Source organism: Mizuhopecten yessoensis, unplaced genomic scaffold (genome assembly GCF_002113885.1).
Source record: "Mizuhopecten yessoensis strain PY_sf001 unplaced genomic scaffold, ASM211388v2 scaffold9573, whole genome shotgun sequence".
NCBI classification, from domain to species: domain Eukaryota; kingdom Metazoa; phylum Mollusca; class Bivalvia; order Pectinida; family Pectinidae; genus Mizuhopecten; species Mizuhopecten yessoensis.
The window spans coordinates 192880-204415 of NW_018408115.1; the positions used below are offsets into that span (position 1 = coordinate 192880).

An 11536-nucleotide genomic window follows, 5' to 3' on the forward strand; every position below is an offset into this window, starting at 1 on the left:
AAAATAATTGTTTAAATCACTCATGCATGACACTGTTGACAACTGAAGATAAACTGTTTTATATTGTACCCGAATATTTGAATAATATTTGAATGTTGCTTAGGAATATTCGAATGTTGAATTTAGGTATTCGTTTCAGTTCGATCTAACCAGGATGCAATGGATACAGACTTGTGCTGTAGTTTCGACATTTGAATCCGCAACATTTTGTCTAGTCAGTACATTTACACAAGGGATCATTTTGAACTTGCGCAGTTGTGCAAAGACAATTTTTCAGTCTGTGCATATACCAGCTGGTATACATGTATGTGAATGTTTTGTATGCTCCCAACTCGAAATGGAGGGGGCATTAAGAATTACCCTTGTCCGCCCGTCACTCCATCTTTCCGATAAGATAGATCTTGTCCGGGACATATTTCCTGAACCGTTGCATGTATTAAATTCAAACTTGGTATGGTTGTTAACAGCATAAGACAGAGTGTTGGGTACCAAAACGGAGTTCGTGACCTCGAGGTCAAAGGTAAAAAGCAGGGCCCCGTCTCTGAAAATTGCTTGTGTGGGACATATATTTCCTCAACCGTTGCATAATATTGAATTCAAACTTGGCATGGATGCATAACCGGTAACAGCATAATGCTGTGTGTCATGAACCAAAACTGGGTTCGTGACTTCAAGGTCAAAGGTCAAAATCCAGGTCTCGTCTTGGAAAATCTATTGAATTGCCTTTCCAATGTATACCGAGTCTGTAAAATGAGACCTGGTATATCTTTTTCCACCTGTTCTAGTAAGGGTTGATACTCTCCGTATGCAAACACTATTTGTGTAGGATTTTCTTCAAACATGCCCGAAGCCCGTCTTAAAATATCAAAGGTAAGGGTCGTCTTACCGGACATCGTAGCCCCTGATATCAGTATAGTCGTTGGAAATTTAAATGGTAAGAGATTTTGTTTCCCACCAGGAGTTTACTGAAAACATGATGTATTCTTCTGTTAAGTCAGACGTTGAATGAGCCATAAACGCATATTTTTCATCTCATATAGACAAGTTACACACAAGTTTGACTACTCATCATTTTATTTACAAGCAACTAAAATCATGGGACACATATTCATAGACATATTTGTCTGGCGAATTACATTGTTTCAACAGATGTACAATATCAAACATCGACGTTTTTTTACTTTTCATTAATATATAAAACAAAACGTGATATCCACATGTCAATGCTCCTTTACGTTATTGTATAAACAAGAAGTTGAGTTTTTCTTTAAAATATGATCAAAATGTTCATTGTAATGTATGGGTAATTTTCCTAGACTGTCATAGAATTCTGCATGTGTGGGACTCTGGAGCCAGAACACTACTCAGTGTGTTCCCGGTAGGTGGGAGCGGTATGTGTTACACACGAAGACGGATGGGTACGTGATGTCACGAGGCAAAGTGTCGCTCGAACAAACGTTATGACTGACGGAGAGTTTCAGTTCTCTGAGGGCACATTGGAGTTGATCTGTGTTCATACTTGTGTGTATTTAATGTCCCTGGACTGGTCGATCTCTATGAGAGCCGGGAATTCCGCATAGGCTACACAGTTTAGGGTTTCCGTGGTGTTGCTTGCAAACCTCACCTCGAGTCTGACGCAACCCTGCCTGACCAGATTTATATATTCCTCTCCAAGACCACTGGGTGTTAGATTGAAACCGTAAATCGCAAATCCTTTACTGAAATTTTCTCTTGTAATCATAAGTCCCGAATCATGGTTCCATTTCTCGGCAACTTCAAACAGGTTGACGAATGGTGTGACGTAATTCCTGTTGTCTCCCACGTCCATCTTAATGGGACGAGCAGGTATGCTCTCTCCATTGACGTAGATACCTATTTCCTGTGCAAGGTTCAGGAAATTAAATGGATTTTTAGTGTAATCTCCGTTCACGGCCGTCTGTTTGACGAAAGCAAAATACACTTTTGTAGGTAGATTGTTGGACCAAACGTTCTGCCAAATGAAGGTTCCCGATCCAGATGGACATGTGTTCATCTTTACCTCTGTTCTCGTCAGGGGGTATTTTGCCGTGACCTCCTTGAGTATTTCAGCATGGTTTATGAGCACGCCACTATCCACCCTGACCATGCAAGCTTTGAATGCCACGTCTTGTATTTCAAGCTTATATGCTGGACTGGTTTCTCCACTCTTCACTATGAATGGAGCCCTGTTACGAAATAGCTTCAGGTGTAAGTCGACTCCATTGACAAGGTACTTGTCCAATCTAAATATGTCTTCGTACAGTGGTCCTTCAATGTCAAAAATTCGACTTTTCTGTGTATATTCATACCTATACAGCAAACCAGCATTTGATCCCGTAGCAGCATCGGGATCGTCCATGTCGTAACCGTCCTGGTAGTACAATTGGGATTGAAGTTGAGATTGGGTCACGTCCTCTCCACTGGACAACAGTACTTTGAGATATGCTTTCCATGGATAGTTACTGGTGTTGAGAGACACCAATTTCCCATTCATGTAAGTATCTACTTGAGACCATATGCTCTGTAGCGGTAAGTGGACAATGCCTGTTTTCTCCTGTGGATCTAGTACAGTGCCGTCGGCTTTTAATATTCTCCCTTTGACGTAAAGTGTAATAAACTGTTTATGTAATTTTCTGTTCGCACAGATGATTTCTCTGTGGTAAGGGAGGTAACAGGCCCTCTCTGCGAGTCTGACAGAGCATATGATCCGTCCAGCGCGTCAGCCTCTGCTTCAGCAGCAGCAGCAGCCTCCTTCTCAGCAGTGAGAACTTCCAAATCTACTGCGAGAGCTTAAGTTCAGCCTCCCTCCCTTTGACGTAAAGTCTTGATCTCCTCAAATCCATGTATTCACTCCCCTGACCGGGTACGGATATTTCTATCGGCGCATCTTCTGTACTAAACGACGATACGGGTCTACATTCGGCAAAATATATCTTTTCTACAGCAACCTGATTAGGTGGAACCGTGAAAAGGGACAGTTCCGCAGGTTGTGCAATGTCTTTAAGTTTGTCACTAAGGAAAGCCATATTTTACTTTTTGGAATTTCGTGTATACGTTTGGCTTTTCGTCCTCACTGTTTCCTACACGTTTTCTCTTTTTCCTAGGCGGTTGTCTTTTAACCGTTGTTGACCCTTTGAAAGCTCTCTCAGAACTGAGCGGAGACGCAGTTTTGGCGCGTTTTATATTTTTTCCCACGGGCACGTGGGGAGCGTCATCTTTGACGGCTTCCTTCATCTCTGATTTTGCCCTCTCTTCTACTGCGGCAGTGGGCGTGACCTGTTTACCAATGACAATCTTATTTTCGTTTTCCATAGTCGCGTGGGGGTTGACGGGTATCATGTATGGTTTCTTGCTGTACATCCCAGCTATTCCTCCTCCAGCATGCCGCCCTCTGTAACGTCCGGGATCAAATTTCCCGCTCATCATGTTTTGATAAAACAATTTCCATATCCTAGGGTCCGACACGTACGTAGATCCAATCATTCTCAATGAAAAGGGTTCTGTCTGAGGAGAAGTGTCACCGTCACGGTACCTTTGATGAATATGGCAGGTTGACCGTAACTGTCCTTTATATACAAATGAACGTCACTAAAATGACCAATTCTGAGGGGCAGACGGCCGTGAACGGAGATTACACAAAAAATCCTTTCACGTTCCTGAACCTTGCTCAAGAAATCGGTCTCTACGTCAACGAAGAAAGCATACCTGCGCGTCCCATGAAGATGGACGTTGGAGACAACAGAAATTATGTCACACCATTCGTCACTCTATTTGAAATTGTAGAAAAATGGAACGATGATGCTGGGCTAACAATCACCAGAGAAAATTTCTCTCAGGGTTATACGGTTTACGGATTTACTCTGACGCCTAGTGGACTCAGAGAGGAATATATAAACCTGGTCAGACATGGCAGCGTCAGACTGGAGGTAAGGTTTGCAAGCAACACCACGGAGACCCTCAATTGTGTAGCCTATGCAGAATTTCCAGCCCTCATTGAGATCGATCAGACTCGAGACATCAAATACACTCGAGTATGAACACAGAACAACTTGAATGTGCCCTGAAGGAACTAAAACTCTCAATAAACTACAGTGTCTGTTCGAGTGACAATTTACCTCGTGACGTCACCTACCCAAGCATCATAGTGTGCAATATCGATCCCTCTCATCTACCCGAAAGCCACTGGGTATTGTTTTGGCTTCAGAGTCCCACACATGTGAAATTCTATGACAGTCTGGGACGATTGCCAGGACATTACAGCGAGCACTTTTAGATATTTTTTAAGAAAAACTCTACATCGTGTTTTTTCAATAACATACAAGTTCAAAGAAAAGGATCATTCACTTGTGGATATCACGTTTTGTTTTATATCTTGATGAAATTTAAAAATATGTCGATGTCGGTTGACTGATTCTGTGAGTTGTAGTGCATTATTGTGACGTGCTTATCACTATCACAATCCTCACATCGAATAGCTGCTTTACAGTCACGTCGTTGGTTTGCAGTAGAACAACACCGGAAACAAAGATTTCTTTCTTGAAGAAACTTCCTTCGTACGTCGATAGGTTTAGAGCTGAACTTCTTACATTTGAGAAATGAATGATTCATGTTATGGAACGGACAAAATTCAGTGATGTCTCTGACGACTGTATCCAATGTTTCTGAAGGCTTGTTTAAGTGATCATAAGATGTTGTCTTTCTTGTGTAGATTTTCTGTTTGGGATCCCTCTGATTTTGTTTAGGTGCCACGTTCACAGTTGAGCCTGGTGAGTTATCATACTGAAAACTGGGGTTATTCCTGATCTTGCTCTGATCCCGAATGAACTCACAGAAATGTATAAAGGGCAGGTAACTCACATTGTGTCTCTCTATGTACCTATGAGCAGTCATTGTCCATTTTTCCTGAAGATAGTAAGGTAGTTTGTTTACCACAGGAATGACACCAGTTGATGAGTCAAAATATGCCAACAGTGATATATATCTTGAGTCAGATTTCACAGCCTTTATCTCGGACAAAATGTCAGAAAGCTCATATAACTTTCTTGAGTCTTTGTCTGAGAGCTTGGGAAAAAGTTCCAGTTTTTTTCTTAAGTGAGGCTTCAATGCTTTCTGGGGCACCATATCTCTCATAAAGTCTTGCCCAAATTTCTTGAATTCCTTGACCGGGATCACTGCAATATGCTGAACGCATATTGATAACTTGTTCCTTTGACCCTGGTCCAGCCCATTTGGTGAGAAGATCCATCTCCTCTAAGGCAGTCACAGAAAGTTCGCTCATCTTAGACTTGAAGCTATACTTCCATGCTTGGTAGGTTTCGGGCATATCATTGAAAGGCGTCAAGCTTGCAAACAGTAAGTCTTTCTTTAGAAGCAGTTTGGTGATTTCTGTCGCAGTGACTGGAGGTGGAGGTACTACCGGGGGATAGAGTGGAACAAAGGTTTGAGCAGTAGGATTCAAAGTCATTTTCTCACTCTCATGTGTCAGATCATGATCATCCAGAGTCTTTATTTTTGCGCCTTTCTCCTTATCCATGGTTCATACAGATCTCTTGACATATTTTTCAAGCACTTTTCAAGCACTTTCATGGCAATTTTTCAAGCACTTTTCAAGCACTTTTTGAACGAAAAAAATGACATATATATTCAATAAAATATGAAATAAAATAGAAGGACAACAAGACAAAGAAATCAGTTTGTTTTCTGACTTTATTCCTTCATTTCTTCAGCTGCTCAAGTTTTTCATTCAATTTACCTGTAATTAATTCTAACTGTTCCATTTTAGCTTTAGCAGTTCTCTTAAGAGAATTTGCTTCTGTAACAAACGAGATTTTTCCTGTGCTTTCTGCTTTCTCATACAAGCCATCTGAACTTTTTCCAAGAGACTGAATATCAGCCTCTAACCTTGCTCTCTTCTTTTTCAGTGTATCTAACTCTTCCAAAACCCTCTTTCTCTTACTGTTTTCTTCTGCACTTTTCTTTTGCTCTCTTTCACTCTCAAGATGAGCTTCATACCTCTGTCTTGAAAATTTGGCAGCAACTAGTAGCTCTTTACTGAGTACAACCTTATCAATGCCACCCACACTAGAGACATGGTCACAAATAGTTCTTTGTGCAGCTAAGGTATTGAGGGACATGTTCTCAACTTCAAGCTTCTTGTTGACACTGAAGCCCCTCTCTACAGTAGCTTGGCCATGAGATAGACTGAGCAACATTTTGATAGTTTTAAGTAACACTGAATACTCACCATCTCTCTCACCCCCTGCAGTCATTTCCTGAAACAAATCATCCACCCTGTCTTTGTTAGAATTGAAATTTGTGAATCTTTCACTGCCAAACTGTGGTATGTTCTGGATAAATGCAGCATACTGCTGCAAACACACTTCACAATCATTTTCTGTCATTCGCTTTGCATCTTTAAGAAGTTTCAGAAGCTTTCTAAACATTGTCACACATTTTTCTCCATCTGATACCATCTTCACTGGGCTCAGACAGGACAGATATCTCACAATAGAATACTGTACAGGGGACTTTGTCAACAGTTTTTTTAGAACTTGTACAATGAACTCCTTACAGGCCATTCTGAACTCCATTATCTCTCTTTCTGATACATTCACAGACTCTTTCAAGGCATCATCACAGGCAAATCCAACATCAACCTTTTTGTACCCAACATGTAGTTTCCTATCATCAATATCCAGTTTGATTAACTGATCATCAGTTCTAGACTGCAGCTCACTCGTTTTAATGATTCGCCTCTGAAGACCCTTTATTATATTACCAAGATCATCACTGAGAAACACCACCATGGGCCTGCTTGTCTGATACTTTGCCAGAAAGGGCTGTAGATGCATAGCTATGCATTTAAAGAAACATAATTTTGCAATCAAGAGTTTGTCTTTTTTGCACATCTCGCTCACAACAGCATATGACTTGCAACTTGGCTTGCTAACTTTCTTCTCATCAACAGCTTTCACATATTTTTTCACATTTTCAATTATTTGCAAAGCTCTGTCTGATACAGGGACATTTTCTAACCACCTATGACTGACAAATTTCAAAGGTAGTAAACCACCTGCTACACTGGCAAAGTCATCCCTTCGGGCAGGGGAATCCTTGAAGAGATAGTACAAGCTAGATAAAAAGGACGAAATGTTCCACTGGGTAGACTCTGCCCCAGCTTTGAATGCATTATGCACTGTGTGTAGTCCACAACTTCCGAGATTCAACAGATGAGTGTCATAATCTTTCACTAGCCTGTCCTTCAGCTGGGAGTAAAACTTCCAATTAACGTTTGGACCATCCATCCCGACTTGTACAAGGTCTTTTACAGGTAATTTTTCCAGCACAGCCTCTGAAAAATGCTGGAGCATATCATCAGCTGTGGCATGTCATCAAAAACAGACAAAACCAGGTTATACATTTTCAACATTTACATCCGAATTATTCAGTTTTAAATCAATATGAATTTAATTGTATTTTCTGTTATTTACTAATTAGGACTGGAAATGTCAATGTGACAATTCATGCATTTTGCATTTTGCATCCCCCCGCCCAGTATATTTAATTACTTGCATCTTAATTGTATAGCTTACCTAGCGTCACCGTGTTGAAAAATCTTGTCTCAACTTGGTTTGTTTGTGTGTTCCAGAAACGTATGTGAATGTCGATTTGTTTTGTTTGCATCTTGTGATTAAGACTTTCGTCAAAGAGGACAGTATACGGACCAGCAAGACTGGTTTTCAACAACGTATTAAAATGTTCAGCTAATCCATAAACAGCAAGATATGCTGATTTTCGTTCACCACATTTGAATTGCTTCGCTATAGCGCTGTCGGGGAACATAGCTTGAAACAAGTGACTTGCCGTTTCGGAAGATTTATATGACTGGTGATCAGTAACTAACTTCATTGTCCACATCAGTTCTGCCTTTACAACAGCTTCACTCAGTTGAAATTTACTTTGGGTAGGCTTAGCTGCTGGATTTGCTGGTGCTGCAGGAACTCGCAAATGTTCAGTGTCATTGTCTTTTGAAGCACCACGATCACCACTTTCCTCACTTTTCATCGTGAAAAATGATTCGAGCTCCACTGATGTAGTTTTGGCACATTTTCGATGTTTTTCAGACTTCATGTGCGATTTCAACGCACTTTCACCCATGCTTGAAACGTCAATTGCCTTTTGACAAAGCACACACAGCGCTTTCCTGTGATCGCCTTTGCATGCTTTCACCCAGTTTTTGTAAGCTTCGTTGTCTTCCCACGCTCGATTAAACACGCACTTCGTAGGCCTGCTCATTGCTACACGTTTCTCCAATATTTTTGTTAACCTAAATTCCCCGGATGTATGTTACGAATATACATGCGATACTCAATGAAAATAGATGAAGCTATCCGAAAGTGCCCGGTGCAACTACAACTAAATGCCCTCTGACAAATGTTCCGGTCTCATTCGACTGCTATTTTAGCGCTACGTCATTTTTATTTTGTTTACAACAACGACTTGTCAATATTTTCGGGAAATGTGATTTATATTTTTATTCTATGACTCTTTCAATGAAATTTAAGCTAGGTTTTTACAAATTCAAGCACAAAATTAAGGAATTCAAGCACTTTTCAAGGGAATTTAGTCTTTTTATGAAATTCAAGCACTTTTCATCCCAGGGATCAAATTTCAAGCACTTTTCATTTCTGTGCGAACCATGTTATCCTGTGCCTCAATGTGTAATAAACTGTTTATGTAATTTTCTGTTCGCACAGATGATTTCTCTGTGGGAAGGGAGGTAACAGGCCCCCTCTGCGAGTCTGACAGAGCATATGATCCGTCCAGCGCGTCAGCCTCTGCTTCAGCAGCAGCAGCAGCCTCCTTCTCAGCAGTGAGAACTTCCAAATCTACTGCGAGAGCTTAAGTTCAGCCTCCCTCTGGACGTATTGTAGCTGTACTTTCAGTTTTTCCGCCTTTACTCTTGATTCAGTGGCACTAGAAGTACTTGATGAGCCGGTTGAAGTATGTACTGTTCTTGATGTTACACTTTTTCTCGATCTGCGTGAGTCAACTGATTTGACAGATAATCTCTCTTGTTTAACGTCATATTGCTCCTGCTTAACATCTTTAATAAGGGCCTGAAGAGTTGTAAACTTTTCTCTCATGATCTCATCCTTCGCTTGCAACTCCTCAGCGAGTAGTTCCTTCTGTTGAAGGCTGTGTCCTGTACGTGTCACTTCCAGAAATTCTGTGAAGTTTTTGGACAAATGTTTATATTTCTCACACATCTGTTTCAGTTGAGACAGAAAGTCTTTCAGGCATTCATTGGTTCTTTCTAAGGAAGGAATATTTCTAATTTGATCATGAATATCATTCCAGCATCGTTCCATGGATGCTCTGAAGTGATCAAACCTCTCATCATATTGTTCAAGGGCCTTGTGAAAGTGTACGCACTCTCCTAGCTGACATGGCTCCTTCTTCAGATGTAGCCATTTCCTACTCATTAGATTTATCCATGGCAATAATTCTTCACTATACTGTCACCACAAGAGACGTTTGTTTGTTTGTTTGTTTGATTTTGTTTAACGTCCTATTAACAGCTAAGGTCATTTAAGGACGGCCTCCCCTGTGTGCAAGATGCATGCGTGTAGTGTATGTGTGTGTATTTTGGGAGGCTGCGATATGTTCGTGTTTATCTCCTTGTGATAGCGCGGAACTGATGCCGANTATACTGTCACCACAAGAGACGAGAAGACAGGATGTCTCGTTAACAGTAGGGCTACTGACTTTATTCAAAAAATCACCTCATCAGTCCGTCAGTGAAGACTGAAATTACAGAAATTGAAATGCTATTGTTACAAATATACAAAACATTATATTCTGCTCAACATAAGTTGAATTATGCATACCGAGGGGTAATAATGGAAATTACATAATAAAATGATGATATCAACACAAGTCAAACCCATCTTACACACCATTATAGTAGTAACGGTACATGCATCCTTAAAAAACCCAAGTCAGCAAAGAGTTACTTCCCTTGTCATTATAGAAAAATAACAATTAGCTCTCAATAGTAATAATTATAATGCAACCCATAAATAGATTTGTCTGGAATACATCAACATCATGAGGGACCGAGCAAAGGGTCACATAAACAAACCGATAATATATATGGGGCATTTCTACTGGGCGAGACTATGTGCTACACAATAATGGTGATCGCTAATACAGCTTTGACAGTATTCTGAACAGATTTACAATCACAACAAGACCAGCTAAATGACCTACTTATTGACAAATATGTGACTAGAAATATGGAATGACTAGATTAATGACTTAGTGTATCAACCGATATGATGAATAGGACTAGATATGTAAAAATGACCAACTGTAGTCATCTGTATCACAACGTAACTAATATGGCCCAGTAATGGCGCCAAATCTAAAATAAGACGTGATATCAGAACATGCTTTCTGCACAAGGCATTACAATTTATGAACTGAATACGAATAACTTGCATATGACATCTATGACAATTTATATAGATACATGTTCTTAACCATTATTATAATGCAATATGTAATAAACATACATTTTGGCTTGGCCAGGGTAATATCTCTGGCGAGTAGGCTTAGCACATGTGTTGCGTCAATCTTTGCATAATTTCGGAATGCGCCTTACATATAAAAGAGTTCCAAACAAACATTGGCAGGAACGATAACTCTTGAAGACATTTCAATATACGTAATCAATGTACTGAGAGTAGTAGACTCTGGTTACAGACAAATGGAGTCAGGGAAACGACCATACCGTACTCGTTTTTGACGACATGATGAATCAAGTGGCTAAAAACGAGGACTCACTGCATTTGTTTTGTGTAACGGCTCATCACAGACGCTTGACGGTCATTTTTCTCACACAAAATCTCTACATGCCTGTAAAGTATGCCAGAACCATATCACTAAATTGTCAATACGTCCTGCTATTTAGAAATGTCAGAGATGCTCATCAGATACTGACATTTGGAAGTCGAGTATTTCCCGGGAAAAGTGGTTTCTTTAAGCAGGCATACGAAAAAGCAATAAGTATTTCCCCCTATAGTTACTTACTAGTCGATCTCTGTCGGAAAACAAATACAGATTGCGCACGCGCATACTACCCAATCAGGATACTATCGTGTATTTACCAAGAGCATAAATATATCATATTAAATCATGTCAGTCAACAATGAGAGCGCACGTCTGTTATTTACGATTATTGTACCAGGCCAGCGTTAAACAGAGAAAAGCTCGCACCTTACAAGACTGTCATTCGTTCGCTGATAAGCAAACGTGTAGGGCGTAGACGTAAAAGGTCAATATTTTTTAAACGTCACGGCTTATTACCCTTATTGATAAGACCTGTTCTACAGGCATTTAATGAAGATAATGACCCAAGAACTTATATTGATACCAAAGATGATATACGAGACGATGGTGACCCCGCAGAAGCCGGTGATGAATGAAGAAAGTGCTGAGGAAGAAATAACCCAGA

General features: G+C 40.3%; 1 protein-coding gene across 1 annotated transcript; it reads right to left on the reverse strand.

Annotated features, from left to right (window-relative positions):
• Positions 1-1513: 1513 nt before the first annotated feature.
• LOC110458419 (uncharacterized protein F54H12.2-like) lies at positions 1514-2512 on the reverse strand. Its single transcript, XM_021510100.1, has one exon. It carries the CDS (start codon positions 2510-2512, stop codon positions 1514-1516), a length of 999 nt encoding a protein of 332 aa, XP_021365775.1.
• Between the last annotated feature and the right edge of the window lie 9024 nt (positions 2513-11536).

What these genes read in the sequence shown, in the direction of transcription:
- LOC110458419 (XM_021510100.1), bottom strand. Translation starts at nt 2,512, where the DNA reads ATGAATGGGAAATTGGTGTCTCTCAACACCAGTAACTATCCATGGAAA.